Source organism: Microcaecilia unicolor, chromosome 7, assembly GCF_901765095.1.
Source record: "Microcaecilia unicolor chromosome 7, aMicUni1.1, whole genome shotgun sequence".
Classification (NCBI taxonomy): domain Eukaryota; kingdom Metazoa; phylum Chordata; class Amphibia; order Gymnophiona; family Siphonopidae; genus Microcaecilia; species Microcaecilia unicolor.
The window spans coordinates 200565696-200582850 of NC_044037.1; the positions used below are offsets into that span (position 1 = coordinate 200565696).

General features: G+C 43.3%; 1 protein-coding gene across 1 annotated transcript in view; it reads left to right on the top strand.

Annotated features, from left to right (window-relative positions):
* DNAH7 (dynein axonemal heavy chain 7) overlaps positions 1-17155 on the top strand; it is a 525690-nt gene that overhangs the window by 274821 nt on the left and 233714 nt on the right. Inside the window, 2 exon segments of the mRNA XM_030210108.1 lie at positions 4333-4435; positions 4524-4651. Coding sequence (XP_030065968.1) covers positions 4333-4435; positions 4524-4651 — 231 coding nt within the window.

The window sequence follows — 17155 nt, forward strand, 5'->3', positions numbered from 1 at the left end:
TAAGCTTGTCTCTGCTCAGCCTGTTGTTCCATGAGGGGCTTGCTTATGCCGAAACCTTCTATCAGGCCTCCCACAGTGTCATTGGATCTTAGTGAAGCCCCACCAATGTTCCACCCCTGCATAGGCCCCCTTGCAAATACACACTTTGTAAGTTAATCTGGTATTTGCAGACTAGTGTTTAAGTGGCATGCTGGCATATACATGTGTAAAAATGCACATATGCATATATATGCTGGTATGTTACGCATTTATGCAAGTAATGCACATGTAAATGATGGCGCCTAGGTTATATGATTGCCCCTGTAATGTGTCTGAAAATGGCAAAAATTATGCACTATTCCCTTAATGCACTTCAGTAACTACCTCTCTCTATGTGGATTAGCCTAGGGCATTTGTAGCTCAGTTTGTATCGCTGTATGCACATGGTTTGGTTTATCTATCTGTAAATGTTTGCTTATATTTTAGGTTTTAAGGGGACAATTTTCACATTTAACTGCACTGCTGAAAAGTCCATGGGCACTTCTTCCCCAAGGCTCTGCATTAGTTTTCAAAGAAAAAAATAGATGCATTCTTTTCTTTTGAAAATCATCATGCGAAAAAACACCTTTAGTGAGTTGCATCTGCTTTTTCTGTAGTTCCTTTTCCCATGCAAAGAAGGCATGGAAATTCAATAGGACTTATCTGGACAGTAGTAGCTGTTAGCTGGATAAGTCCAACTCATCGGGACCATACCTGGATTTGCAGCGGCAATGTCTGGAAAATGCTGCTGAAATCCTTTTGACTATCTAGGCATTGTTCAGTAGTATGAGGGAGGTCTGGATGTGGTGCCTGAGAGGAGTTTCTTGTAACCCGGTAAGGGACAATATTCTGTCTCTAACCAGATAACAACTAGTTTAAAGTTAGAACAGCAAAAAGGCTGTCCTAATGTTATCCAGTTAGTTATCTGGGTACTGGTCTGAAACCTGGATATTCAGTGCTAGCCAGTATCTAGATACTGGCACTGAATATCCAGTTAGGAAAAAAAAAACCCATGATGGACAGCGTTTAAATCAAACCCTAACTTCTGTGCCAGAATATTCGGGTGGGGTGAGGTGGGGGGGGGGGGGGGGGGGGGGGAATCTGTGCATTTTATTTCCCTTTCTGACCTAAAAATGCTTACTGTGAAATACAGGTAAAAGTGTACATGTAGTTGATCCTGGTGTGTACTTCCCCATGGAAGGGCTAGGTAATATCAGATAGCCAGTTTACGTTTACCTAGCTAAATGGCTTTTGAAAATTGCTCTCATGAACATATCTACTGTAAATATAAATAAAATACTGTAAATATTTTAATAAATCAAAATGACTTGAGTCAATTTTATGCAACAATACCATAAATACCACAGATTTGAATCAGAGTAGTAGCTACTCATCATCCAAATATATTTGAGCTACATATTTTCAGATCAAAACATGACGTTAGCTTGAAGTTTGCGCAATCATAATATAAAAATGGTATGACCTAGAGAATGACATGGGGACAAAATTCGTCCCCGTCCCCACCCTGTCCCCAGGAGTTCTATCTCCATCCCCACCCTGTCCCCGCAGGCCCTTTCACTGTCCCCATCCTGTCCCCGCAGGCCCTTTCACTGTCCCCATCCTGTCCCCGCAGGCCCTGTCTTCATCCCCGCCCCATCCCTATGGGCCTGTTCTCATCTGCAGAAGCCTCGAACACTTATGATTTTATATTTAAATATTTTTATTAAAGTATAAAAAGGATCAATATGCTGTGCAACTGTTATGTATAAACTAGTAAAAAAGGCCCGTTTCCGAAACCAATGAAACGAGCGCTAGCATGTGGGTTTTTTTTTGTGTGTGTGTATGTGTCACAGAGTTATTTTGTGTGTGTGTGTGAGTGTGTGAGGGTGCGGTGTGTGTGCAGGTTGTTGATGTGTGTCTTTTTTTGTTTTGTTTTTTGCTTGGGGGTTGGGGGATGTGCTGTGCTGTGCTGGCAAAGTGGGTTGGATTGGTGTGTAGCTTTGAGGGTGTGTTTCTGTTGTATTGTGTGTGTGTGGTTTTGTCTGTCAAGGAGGTTTGTGGAGGGGGGTCTTTATGTTGGTGAAATGTAAATGTGGTTGTAGGGGGGGTAAGCCTTTGTTGAGTGTTTTTTTTTTCCCATGTTTTTTTTTTTTTTGTGTTGTGCTGAGGCAGCAGTGTTGTTTTAGATGGGTGGAAGGTAGAGGAGCGCGTTCTTTGTCTGTCGGTATTTTTTGGCCGTTTCAGGGCTGCTGTAGGGGAATGCTGGAAGAGAAATGTGCTGTTGGAAGCAGCGCCATCTTTTTCCATTGGGCTGGGGTTCTGGGCATCCTGGAGGTGGGTGACGGCTTGCCTGAGGACAGGGATGGTTGTTTTAAGTTGGCGGAAGGGAGAAGAGCACGGTCTCGGGCCGTCGGGGGGTGATCTGGTATGTTTGGTCCATTTCAGGCCGGCTGCAGGGGAATGCTGGAACATTTATGCGCTGCAGGAATCTGCGCCGTCTTTTTCCGGGTGCTCGGGGAATCCCCGAGGTGGGAGACAGCTTGCCTGAGGCTGGGGATGGTTGGGCATGTCCTTGGCTGCTTCGGCAAAAGGGGAAGAGGAAGGGGGTGAGGAGTTACCTGCAGCCGCCTGAGAAACCATGTATTCTGTGTTTGTTTTGTATTATTAGTTTGCATTTCTGTTGAAGAAAGAGTGGATGCCTTTCGAATGATGGAGGTGGTGCGTCGGTGTGCGGTTGTTTCGTTAGTTTGGCAGCCAGTCTCCAGCGATTCCTAGGCAGGGAAGGAGTACTTTTCCCCCTTCCTTGGTCACTGTTTGCTGCTGGCTGGGTCGCGGGTAATCCTTCCAACTGGGCCGCAGCTTGTCCTGTTCGCCCATGTCCCAGATGGTGACGGGCACGTTGTTTTCCGGCTCCTCTGACTCCATGTCAAGCGATCCCAAATATAGTCTGTGCTATAGGCCCTCTGGCACTCTTCAGTACTGGCATTAGGCATTTAAAAATTTCTCCCCCCCTCCCCAGGTCTATTTTTACACATACTCACAGCAGGAATATTCTTCTCTCGTTCCAGCGGTGGTTCTGTGCTCTCCGTGCTGCACAGATAATGAGCCACTCTGCTGGGGAATGCTCCTCCCTTATTGTCATGTAGTTTCCTCTGATTGGTCTATCTTACGTTGCCTAGTGTTGCCTGGGAACGGTGTTGTGATGGTCCTTTGTGTTTCAGAATGTTGAGGGTGTTTTTTCTGATTGGTCCGTCATGCGAGGGCGGGGCAGAGAGACATGGTCAGTGTTGTGGCTTCACCACCATCAATCCATGAACCCTTCAGTGAGTGACTGAGTGACTTCAGAACGTTGTCTTCAGAACGTTGAGGGTGAGTTTTATTATAGTAGATTACAAACAGAAAACAATAATAACAACAAGCAGCTATAACAACCCTCCCACCACTACCACCCTCTACCCTTCCAGCCCCAACAATAGCTATTAAAATGTTCAGGGGTACAAAATACAACCCACTCTGTATGCCTTAGAGGGGAGAAATATGCCCTATGAAACACTGTTATGATTTTTTAATCTGTGGATGAATAAATCATCAATAATCTCAGGATTCAGTCTAGCTCTCCAGACTTCCACAGTCCTTCCTGCAATAGAAGATGTCTTCTTAGAAGGTGTGCTGGTAGCAGGATGTTCAGGATACTCCATGCAAATTTTGCTAGCTATGGCTTGTTTTAAAAAAAAATATATATATTGTCGTCTCCATCAAACAAATAACAGCCCAGTTGATTACCAGGCTTCAAAGTAGAAAGTGACATGGGGACAATTTGTCCTCGTCCTCACGGGCTCTGTCCCCATCCCCACCCCGTCCCCACGGGCTCTGTCCCTGTCCCCATGTCATTCTCTAGTATGACCTACATTCAGCCAGGTATGTGTGGACAAAATTAACTGGGCAAAACCTTTGAATATGGACCACACTGTTTATTTTGTTGCTATTGGAAACCAAAATCAATTTGAATTAATGACAACTTTTAAAATAATATACGTTTTGCTCTTGTAATTCAGAGCTAGATTTACTGAAAGGTGCTACTGTGTTACTACCCACTAACACTCATTAACACATGTGCAGGTCATTTTAATTTAATAGGACCTATTTATTAGGGCATATTAACTGAATCAGTGGATACTAACGTGGTAATACACTTCAGTTAATTTAGCTCTTAATGCAATATGTTTTCTATACAACAGAAATAATTTGTATTCCAAAAGTATATATTGTTAATGCTGCAGTGAATAGTTAGTTAATTGAACTCCTTCTTTCCAGGGACTGCTGTCTTGTGGAGCCTGGGCTTGTTTTGATGAATTTAACAGAATTGACCTGGAAGTACTTTCTGTGGTTGCCCAACAAATTCTTACTATCCAAAGAGGTAATAAGCTATTTTGACCCTTTTCATCAGCTGAAATCTATCTTTATCCAAATATCCTGATGGGATGCAATTCTGATTTCTTTTTTAGGCATTAATTCAGGGGCTGATGTTTTATTATTTGAAGGAACTGAACTGAAACTGGACCCTACATGTGCTGTTTTCATAACAATGAATCCAGGGTATGCCGGGCGTTCAGAACTTCCAGATAACCTTAAGGTATAAAGTTTAATGCTGTTTGAAATCTGCATGTTCTTAATTATAAAGACTAATATATTATTTATTTGGATTGTCATATAATACTACATTGAGATCTTTCTGGCTATGTTATTTGGAGCATTTCACTCCAATCAATAGTGTTCATTGTGAAGAGTTTGTCCATCTGTTTTTCTATCCGTCTGTCTTCGTACATTAAATTTTAGTTTCAGAAGTGCATGTGCTTTTGAAATGAAAACTTCAGTTACTGAAGAGGGAGAAGAGGATCAGTGTGATGGTGGACAAGGAACTGGGTGGGGATCCCAGCCCCTCTGGCACAAGCAGAGTATGTAGACTGTGGCAGGGGCATCAATATCAAATACCAATAGGAGGTTCCTATCTCCCCTCTACTGAAGATGCAGCCTGACTAACAGTGATATGGCTAGAAGTGATGACGGAGTTTCCCAGCTCTCATTGGCAAAAGTATAGCTTGAGATACAACAGTGTGGCTGGAAGTGAAGATAGAGGTTCCCAGCTCCACTAGTAAAGATGTAACTCAGACTGAGAGGTGTAAGAAGAGACAAAAAGGGGAAGAGGCATTACAGAGGGAAATGGACAGACATAAAGGGGGTGAGAGGGAGGGAAAGAAAGAACTGATTCATACTCTCTGTACCTTTCCTCCATACTCACCCCCATGCACACTTCCTGTGTTCACACAGCCCCACAGTTCCCCTTGCACTCACATCCTTGAAATCCCTCCAGCACTCAGGCACACCAAACACTCCCTCACATTCACATGAACAATCACCACCCATGTATTCAGAGCCATGATTCACTGTACTCTCTCACTCCCTCCCATAGTCACCTTCATATGAGCTACAGTCCTCTACGCCTCCTTGTACTCTCTCTGCTACCTGAATTCACAGCCAACCAACCTCTATCCATGCAGTCTCACACTCGCACATACCCCACCCACCCACTCAGTGAACATGCCTTTTTGCAATGTTTATATAAGAGCATAAGAATAACCATACTGGGTCAGATCAATGGCCCATCTAGCCCAATATCCTGTTTTCAACAGCGGCTAATCCAGGTCACAAATATCTGGCAGAAACCCAAAATAGTAGCAACATTCCATGCTACCAATCCCAGGGCAAGCAATAGCTTCCCTCATGTCTGTCTCAATAGCAGCGTATGGACTTTTCCTCCAGGAACTTGCCCAAACCTTTTTTGAACCCAGATACACTAACCACTGTTACCACATCCTCTGGCAAAGAGTTCCAGAGCTTAACTGTTCGTTGAGTGAAAAAAATATTTCCTCCTATCTGTTTTAAAAGTATTTCCATGTAACTTCATTGAGTGTCTCCTAGTCTTTGTATTTTTTGAAAGAGTAATAAATTGATTCACTTTTACACGTTCTATACAAGTCAGAATTTGTAGACCTCAATCATACCTCCCCTCAGCCACCTCTTTTCCAAGCTGAAGAGCCCTAAACCCTTTAGCCTTTCCTCATATGAGAGGAGTTCCATACCCTTTATCATTTTGGTCACTCTTCGTTTACCTTTTCTAATTTTGCTATATCTTTTTTTGAGATATGGTGATCAGAATTGAACACAGTACTCAAGGTAAAGTCACACCATAGAGCGATACAGAGGTGTTAGTTTAGTTTAGTTTATTGGTGTTTGCTATACCACCTTTGCTAACTTAGAAGATCAAAGCAGTGTACACAATAAAATTAGAGGAGTCAGAAAAGAACTACAATATTCATATAGAAAAGTCAAGACCATTTATAAAGAACATAGACAAAGACAAAGTAGGAGGGGGACTTTGGCGGGAGGGGAAGGAGGTCGAGGGAGAGGAGAAAAGTGAGGAGAAAGGGTAAAGCAGTCCTGTACTGGGATGGTCAAATTATTTATTTATTTGTTACATTTGTACCCCACATTTTCCCACCTATTTGCAGGCTCAATGTGGTTTACATAATACCGTGAGGTGTTATCGCCTTCAATGATAAAACAGATACAAAATGATGTTATTATCAAAGAAGTTCATGTGTTACAGAAATGTTAGGAGAATCATAGAGAAGAAGAGTTATATAGTGTTTGTTACGGACTTTGGTTTCGTTGTGTTGCTGGATTCAGGCACTTAAGTTGAGTCAGTAGGGTATGCCTTTTCGAACAGGATGGTCTTTAGTGATTTTCAGAAGCTAAGGTGGTAATGGATTGTTTTCACATCTTTTGGGAGGCCATTCCATAGTTGTGCACTTATGTAGGAGAAGCCGGATGTGTAAGTTGTTTTGTATTTCAAACCTTTGCAATTTGGGTAGTGTAGGTTTAGGTATGATCTAGCAGAACCGACTCTGTTTCTTTTTGGTAGATTTATGAGGTCTATCATGTATCCTGGGACTAAACCATATATAATTTTGTGGACCAGAGTGCAAATTTTGAAGATGATCCATTCTTTGATTGGGAGCCAATGCAGTTTTTCTCGAAGAGGTTTGGCACTATCGAAGCGTGTTTTGCTGAATATCAATCTGGCTGCTGTATTTTGGGCGGTCTGGATTTTTTTTGTTAGTTGTTCCTTACATCCCGCGTAGATTCCGTTACAGTAATCTGCATGACTTAGGACCATTGATTGTATTAGGTATCGAAAGGTTTCCCTTGGGAAGAAGGGTTTTAGTCGTTTGAGCTTCCACATTGCATGGAACATTTTCTTTATTACAGAATTTGCTTGGCTCTTGAGAGTTAGGTTGCGATCGAGTGTGACACTGAGTATTTTCAACTGTCTGATGTAGGGAGGGTGTGTCCTGAGGTAGTTAATGTCATGGGTTTGTATTTGTTATGTTGAGAAGTGAGGATGAGGCAGTGTGTTTTTTCAGTGTTCAGTTTCAGTTGGAATGAGTTTGCCCAGGAGTCCATAATGTTCAGGCCATCATTAATTTTATTGGCTATTTCTTTCATGTCATGTCTGAAGGGGATGTAGATAGTAACATCATCTGCGTAAATGAACGGGTTAAGTCCTTGATTGGATAGGGACTGTGCCAATGGAATCATCATCATTGAGGTACTCCACATACTGCTTTCCACAGTGGTGATATGTTTGAGTTTGATTTTACTTGATAAGTTCTGGTGGTTAGAAAACCATTAATCCAATTAAGTATGTTTCCTTCAATCCCGAAGTGGTTAAGTAGCCTTAGAAGTATGTTGTGGTTTACCATGTCGAATGCACTCGACATGTCGAACTGGAGGAGGAGTATACTTTTACCTATGGCTATCTCCTGATATAGCCAGGAGAGTAACTAGTACAGTTTCGGTACTATGGTGGGAGCAGAATCCTGATTGTGAATTATATAGTATTGAGAACTTGTCCAAGTATTCCGTGAGCTGTTTAGTCACCAGACTCTCCATCATTTTTACTATTAGTGGGATAGATGCAACTGGGTGGTAATTGGTGAGATCGTTTGTGCTTTTCTTGGTGTCTTTTGGTTTTGGGGTGAGTAGGATGTTGCCATATTCCTCAGGGAAGAGACCTTGTTGTAACATGAAATTTAGCTGGGATGTGAGGTCTATTATGAAGCGATTGGGGGCGGATGATAGTAAATAACTGGGACATGTGTCCAGTTTGCAGTGGGTCTTGGTGAATCTGTGAGTTGCTTGTCTAATTGATTCGGTGTTGATGAGATTAAATGTTGTCCAAATACGGTCAGCTGGGTATCCGTCAGAGGTAAAGTCTAATTCGTTGAAGAAGTTTTCGATGTCGGTATTGTGATGAGGAAGTGTGTTGTGTAGATTTATTATCTTTTCGTTGAAGTAATTAGCAAGTTTGTCTGCGGGTGGTATGTCTGTGTTGGTTGTGGTGGCAGGGGTAGTTTCCAGTAGCTTATTTACAAGTTGGAATAGTTTCTTCATATGTTTGTAATCCGGTCCTAGTTTGGTTTTGTAATAGGATCTTTTTGTTTGTTTTATTGCATATTTGTATTTTCTGTGTATGTGTTTCCATGCGTTAAGTGTGTGTTCGTCTTTTATTTTTCTCCATGCTTGTTCAAGTTTCCTGGATTGTGTTTTGAGTTTTTTTAGTTCATCATTGAACCATGGTATTGTGTTCTGTCTTTTTGATGTTCTTGTTTTTAAGGGTGCTAGTATTCTTGGTCTTATTTACCATCCGTTTCCTAATCATTCCTAGCATCCTCTTTGCATTTTTTGCTGCCAGTAGCTTTTTTGGCTGCCACCAAACACCGGGCAGAAGAATTCGGTATATTGTCTACAATGACACCTAAATTTCCCAAGGTGGACCCTAGCATCAGGTAACTATGATCTGTATTATTTTGCATAACTTTGCATTTGTTCACATTAAATTTCATTTGCCATTTGGATGCCCAGTCTTCCAATTTCCTAAGGTCTTCCTGCAATTTTTCAAAGTCTGTGTGTGTTTTAACAACTTTGAAAAGTTTTGTGTCATCTTCAAATTTAATCACTTCACTTAGGGGGTCTTTTAGAAAACGCTAAATATGGACAAATGCCAGCCCAACTTGGCTGAGGGAAAAATAAAGCCCCCTGAAATGGCTTGCTGCTGGGTTACCGTGGGGGCCCTTATCGCCAACTCAGCGGGTGGTGGTAAAGGCTCCCTGCTGCATGGCCACTCGGTAAGACTTCTCTTACCGCATGGCCGTGTTTGTCTGGGGGCTTTGGGCCCTGGCATGCAGGAAAAATGGCCCCCACCGGTAGCGCAGGGCCCTTTTTCCCGTAAGTTGGTAACAGGACCCCTTATTGTTCTGATTTCCAGATCATTTTGTTTTCTGTCCAATAACCAATTCCTAATCCACAACAGAACATTGCCTCCTATCCCATGACTCTTTAATTTTCTCAGGATTCTCTCGAGCAAATTTGTCAAATGTTTTCTGAAAATCTATATACACTACATCAACCGGCTCACCTATATTGACATGTTTATTCACGCCTTCAAAGAAATGAAGCAGATTGGTGATACAAGTCTTCTCTTGGTTAAATCCATGCTGACTCTGTTCATAAGCACATAAGTATTGCCATACTGGGACAGACCGAAGGTCCATCAAGCCCAGCATCCTGTTTCCAACAGTGGCCAATCCAGGTCACAAGTACCTGGCAAGATCACAAAACAGTACAATACATTTTATGTTGCTTATTCTAGAAAAAAGCAGTGGATTTTCCCTAAGTCCATTTTAATAATGGTCTATGGACTTTTCCTTTAGGAAGCCATCCAAACCTTTTTTAAACCCCACTAAGCTAACCACTTTTATTACATTCTCTGGCAACGAATTCCAGAGTTTAGTTACACTTTCAGAGAAGAAATGTTTTTACCAATTCGTTTTAAATTTACTACTTTCTAGCTTAATTGCGTGCCCCTAGTCCTAGTATTTTTGGAAAGAGTAAAGAAGTGATTCACGTCTACCCGTTCCACTCCACTCATTATTTTATAGACCTTTGTCATATTTCCCCTCAGCCATCTTTTCTCCAAGCTGAAGAGCCCTAGCCGCTTTAGTCTTTCCTCAAAGGGAAATTTGTCCCATCCCCTTTGTCATTTTCGTCACCCTTCTCTGTACCTTTTTTAATTCCACTATATCTTTTCTGAGATGCGGTGAGTAGAATTGAACACAATATTCCATTAAACCATGTTTGTCTATGTGTTCTGTGATTTTATTCCTTATAATAGTTTCCACTATTTTTTCTGGCACCGATGTCAGGCTTACTGATCTGTAATTTTCTGTTCCTTCTGGGGAGAGCAGATTTCAGCCTAAAAACCAACCGCTTTTTCAGAGAAGCCACCTTTTAGAGATAGTCTGCCTGCAGATTACAACTCTGTCTCTTAGGCTTAGTCCCTCCCACCCCTAGAGTGACATCTCTTAAATAGCCTCCCTACAGCCAAATTATCACTACTGACCTCTTCCAACTACATCTATTCCTAATTCATCACCTTCCCCCAGTAGCCTAGCCTACCAGTTTCACCCATTCCAACATTCCAGTGTTCCAGCAATCCAATTCTGCATGGCCATGTCCCCTATACACACTCTCTTCCTGATGCTGTCCCTTCCCAACCTACTTCTTAACCCAAAAACACTTTGCACTGCTGCTACACTTTACCCTCCCCTTACCCTCATCACCTCACCTTCTCTCCTTTCCCCTTCCTTCTCCTTAGCCCTCAACCTTCAACATTTCCTTCCTGCTGTTGACCCATCTCCATTCCTCCTATGCACATCCCGCCTTCGTCGCCCTACCTCCCCTACCCTTCTTCGTATTCTCTTACTCCTTCTCCTACTATCCGCAGGGGACATCAATCCCAATCCAGGTCCCCCACACCAATCCTCATCCTATTTATGCAGACCACTCCAGAATGTCTCCAATCTCATTTCCATTCCCCTCCTCTCCCCCTCTTCCCTCCCCTTCTTGTGCGCCCTATGGAATGCCCGATCTGTCTGCAACAAACTCTCCTTTACCCATGACCTCTTCATCTCCCATTCTCTCCAACTCCTCGCCCTAACTGAAACCTGGCTCACCCCTGATGACTCTGCCTCAGTCGCGGCCCTATGCCATGGAGGCTATCTTTTCTCCCATTCTCCCCGCCCAGTTGGCCGCGGTGGCATCGTCGGGTTACTACTTTCGCCCTCCTGCAGTTTTCAACCTCTCCTCCTACCGCAGTCTCACTGCTTCTCATCCTTTGAAGTTCACTCCATCCATCTATTCTACCCGCTGCCACTCAAGTTGCCGTCATTTACCGCCCCCCTGATAAGTCCCTATCTTCCTTCCTTACCGACTTCGATGCCTGGCTCTCCGTTTTTCTTGAGCCCTCATCCCCATCCCTCATTCTTGGAGACTTTAACATACACACTGATAACCCATCCGACTCATACGCTTCTCAGTTCCTCACTCTAACCTCCTCCTTCAACCTCCAACTGAGCTCCACCACCCCTACTCACCAATCTGGCCATTGTCTTGACCTCGTCCTCTCCTCTACCTGCTCACCCTCCAATTTCTGCGCCTCAGCACTTCCTCTCTCTGACCATCACCTGATCACCTTCACACTTCATCACCCTCCCCCGCAGTCCCGCCCAACACTAACCACTACTTCCAGGAATCTCCAGGCCGTCGACCCTCCCACCTTATCCTCTATTATCTCTAATCTCCTCCCTTCCATCATGTCCTCCGAGTCTGTCGACAAGGCTGTCTCCGCTTACAATGCCACTCTCTCCTCTGGACACCCTTGCACTATCCATCTCCTGTCCCACAAGGCGTACTAATCCCCAGCCCTGGCTGACCCCTTGCATCCGTTACCTTCGCTCCTGCGCCCGATCTGCTGAACGCCTGTGGAGGAAATCTCGTACCCATTCAGATTTCCTTCATTACAAATTCATGCTATCCTCCTTCCAGTCCTCCCTTTTCCTTGCCAAACAGGACTAATACATCCAATTGACCAATTCTCTCAGCGCCAACCCTCATCGTCTCTTCGCCACCCTTAACTCCCTCCTCAAAGTGCCCTCCGCTCCCACCACCCTCACTCTCACCTCAATCACTGGCTGACTACTTCCGCGACAAGGTGCAATAGATCAACCTTGAGTTCACTATCAAGCCACCTCCTCCTCTTCACCCTTCAACCCTCTCCCTCAACCAACCAACCAAGGCCTCTTTCTCCTCCTTTCCTGATATCACCGAGGAGGAAATCGCCCGCCTTCTTTCGTCCTTGAAATGCACCACTTGTTCCTCTGATCCCATCCCCACCAACTTACTTAACACCATCTCTCATACTGTCACCCCCTCCATCTGTCATATCCTCAACCTCTCTCTCTCCACTGCAACTGTCCCTGACACCTTCAAGCACACTGTAGTCACACCTCTCCTCAAAAAACCATCACTTGACCCTACCTGTCCCTCCAACTACCGCCCCATCTCCCTCCTACCCTTCCTCTCCAAAATACTTGAGTGTGCTGTTCACAGCTGCTGCCTTGATTTTCTCTCCTCTCATGCCATCCTCGATCCGCTTCAATCAGGTTTTCGCCCTCTACACTCGACAGAAACGGCACTCTGTAAAGTCAGTAATGACCTGTTCCTTGCCAAATCCAGAGGCCGCTACTCCATCCTCATCCTCCTTGATCTATCCGCCGCTTTTGACACTGTCAATCATGATTTACTTCTTGCCACACTGTCCTCATTTGGGTTCCAGGGTTCTGTCCTCTCCTGGTTCTCCTCCTATCTCTTCCACCGCACCTTCAGAGTACACTCTCATGGATCTTCCTCCACCCCCATCCCGCTCTCTGTTGGAGTTCCCCAGGGATCTGTCCTTGGACCCCTTCTTTTTTCAATCTACACCTCTTCCCTGGGCTCACTGATCTCATCTCATGGTTTCCAGTATCATCTTTATGCTGATGACACCCAGCTGTATCTCTCCACACCAGACATCACCGCGGAGACCCAGGCCAAGGTATCGGCCTGCTTATCCGACATTGCTGCATGGATGTCCAACCGCCACCTGAAACTGAACATGTCCAAGACCGAGCTTATCGTCTTTCCACCAAAACCCACTTCTCCTCTTCCTCCACTCTCTATCTCAGTTGATTCCACCCTCATCCTCCCCGTCTCATCTGCCCGCAACCTCGGAGTCATCTTCGACTCCTCCCTCTCCTCTGCGCATATCCAGCAGATAGCCAAGACCTGTCGCTTCTTTCTCTTTAACATTAGCAAAATTCGCCCTTTCCTCTCTGAACACACCCCCGTACTCTCGTCCACGCTCTCATTACCTCTCGCCTTGACTACTGCAACCTACTCCTCACTGGCCTCCCACTTAGCTATCTATCCCCCCTTCAATCCGTTCAGAACTCTGCTGCATGTCTTATATTCCGCCTCAACCAATATACTCATATCACCCCCCTCCTCTGGTCACTTCACTGGCTTCCGATCAGATACCGCATACAGTTCAAGCTTCAACTTCTTACCTACAAATGCACTCAGTCTGCAGCCTCTCATTACCTCTCTACCCTCATTTCCCCTTACGTTCCCGCCCGTAACCTCCGCTCACAGGACAAATCCCTCCTCTCAGTACCCTTCTCCACCACCGCCAACTCCAGGCTCCGCTCATTTTGCCTCGCCTCACCCTATGCTTGGAATAAACATCCTGAGCCCTTACGCCATGCCCCCTTCCTACCCATCTTAAAATCTTTGCTCAAAGCCCACCTCTTCAATGTTGCTTTCGGCACCTAACCTTTATGCCTTTCAGGAAATCTAGACTGCCCCAATTTGACTGCCCCTATTTGACTGACTGTACATTTGTCCTTTAGATTGTAAGCTCCTTGAGCAGGGACTGTCCTTCTGTGTTAAACTGTACAGCGCTGTGTAACCCTAGTAGCACTTTAGAAATGTCAAGTAGTAGTAGTAGTAGTATTTTTTCTGGCACCGATGTCAGGCTTACTGATCTGTAATTTTCTGGATCACCCCTGGAACCCTTTCTAAAAATTGGTATTATATTGGCTACCCTCTAATCTTCAGGTACTATGGATGATTTTAACAACAGGTTATAGATCACTAACAGTAGATCAGCAATTTCATGTTCGAGTCCTTTCAGTACCCTAAGGTGCATGCCACATCTGGTTCAAGAAAGATATAGTAGAATTGGAAAAGGTGCAGCGAAGGGCGACTAAAATGATAGCAGGGATGGGATGACTTCCCTATGAAGAAAGATTAAGGAGGCTAGGGCTATTCAGCTTGGAGAAGAGACAGTTGAGGGGAGACATGATAGAGGCATATAAAATAATGAGTGGAGTGGAACAGGTGGATGTGAAGCGTCTGTTCATGCTTTCCAAAAATACTAGGACTAGGGGGCATGCGATGAAACTACAGTGTAGTAAATTTAAAACAAATCGGAGAAAATTTTTCTTCACCCAACGTATAATTAAACTCTGGAATTCATTGCCGGAGAAAGTGGTGAAGGCGGTTAGCTTAGCAGAGTTTAAAAAGGGGTTTGACGGTTTCCTAAAGGACAAGTCCATAAACCGCTACTAAATGGACTTGGGAAAAATCCACAATTCCAGGAATAACATGTATAGAATGTACGTTTGGGAAGCTTGCCAGGTGCCCTTGGTCTGGATTGGCCGCTGTCGTGGATAGGATGCTGGGCTCGATGGACCCTTGGTCTTTTCCCAGTATGGCATTACTTATGTACTTATGTACTTAGGTGATTAACTGTTCTTCAATTTGTCAGTTTGGCTTAATACACAACTCCCAGGTTCACCAAGATTTCTTTCAGGTCCTCCTCATTGTCACCCTTGAAAACCATTTCTGGTACAGGTAGATCTCTTACACCTTCTTCCATAAAGACTGAAGCAAAGAATTCATTCAGTCTCTCCACTATGGCCTTGTGTTTCCTGAGTGCCCCTTTTGCTCCTTCATGATTTAATGGTCCTATGGATTCCCTCACAGGCTTTCTGCTTCTGATGTACCTGAAAGAATTATTACTGTGCATTTTTGCCTCTGTGGCAAGTTTCTCTTCATATTCTCTTTAATCCTTCTTTATCAAATGCTTTGCATCTAACTTGCCAGTGCTTATGTTGATTCTTATTTTCTTCATTCAGATCCTTTTTCCATTCCTTGAGGAATTTTCTTTTGACTCTAATAGCCTCTTTCACTTCACCTTTTAACCACACAGGCTGTCATTTGCTCTTCTTTTCACCTCTGTTAATATGTGGAATACATCTGACCTGGGCTTCTACGATGATTTTTTTAAACAACATCAATGCCTGATTTTAAGCCCAAAATTTTGCAGCTGATCCCTTTATCTTCTTTTTAACTATTTTCCTCATTTTATCATAGTTGCTCTTTCAAAATTTGAATGCTGCTACAGTAGATTTCTTTAGTAACTTCACTCCAGATATTAGCTCAGATTTGATCATGTTATGATAACTGTTACCAGTGGACCTAACACCTTTACCTCTTGTACTGCGTTCCACTAAGGACTATATCTAAAATAGCTCCCCCTCTTGTTGGTTCATGGACCAGTTGCTCCAGGAAGCAGTCATGTATTACATCTAGGAATTTTACCTCCCTAGCGCTCTCTGATGTAGCATTTATCCAGATAATGTTGGGGTAATTGAAATCACCCATTATTATACTGTTGCCCAGTTTGCCAGCTTTCCTAATTTCTGTAAACATTTCTGTCTGTTCATTCTGTCCTGGCAGAGAGTAGTACAGCACTACTAGAATACTCCTTCCCTTCACAGATGGAATTTCTATCCATAAGGATTTCATGTTGCTGTTTCATGTAAAATGTTTACTGTTTTTGACTCACTTCTTTCTTTAACATATAGCTCAATCCCCATTCAATTTGATTCACTCTATCATTGTGATATAATTTGTACTCTGTTAACACTGCGTCCCATTTATTGTCCTCCTTTCACCAGGTCTCTGAGATGCCTATTATATCTACCTCTTCATTTAGTTCTATGTACTCTAACTCTGTCATCTTATTTTTATGCTTCTAGCATATGTATACAGGCACTTCAAATTGTGTTTTTTTTTTCCTTGCATCTTCAAGCTGCTTAGAAGTTGATGAGGATAATTTGAAACCTTTATTCTGATCTCCCCTTAAACACTCCTGGCTTTCTTTCACGATTGTTGAAACCTTTCTGTTGGGATTCCCTAAATGTCTGTTTCAATCATATGTTCAAAAAAATCCGCAATCAAGCGGAGAACTCGAACGCCCCACGGGAAAACACAGATATGGGTAAAAAGTGGGATGTTTGACCATGGAAATACAAATCCTGGAGACAATATCATAAAAACTTCTTTATTGAACATCCCACTTTTTACCCATATCTGTTTCAATAATATCCTTCAGGGATACTCCACACCGACTAATGCACTCGTGGGTGACTGTCTGCTTTCTCTCCCATTTTAATTTAAAAGCTGCTCTATCTCCTTTTTAAATGTTAGTGCCAACAGCCTGGTTCCATCCCAATTAAGGTGGAGTCCAAGCTTTCAGAATAGGCTCTCCTTTTCCAGAATGTTGCCCAGTTCGTAACAAATCCAATTCCTTGCATCATTGTCTCAACCATACATTGAGACTTTTGAGATCTGCCTGCCTTTTGGGTCCTGCACTTGGAATGGGGTGCATTTCTGAAAATGCTACCCTGGAGAATCTGGATTTCAACTTTCTACCTAAGAACCTAAATTTGGCTTCCAGAACCTCCCTCCCACATTTTCCTATGTCATTGTTACCCACATGTACCAAGACAGCTGGCTCCTCACCAACATTATCTAAACTCCTATCTAGGTGATATGTTTATTATGTACACTTTTCAACTTGTTTTCTTTTGTTCTGTATAATGCGATAAACAGTTAATATAAGGGTAAAATGCTGGAATATTTATGAAGTTTCTAAATAATTGTCCTTGTAATATAAGGGTTCCATAGTGTATGTTTAAATATATTAACCCAGAAACAAAGTAATCTAACAAGGAGAAATGGCAATCTTTGTTGACAGAAACACATTGCTTTACAGAATTGAATTTTTAAA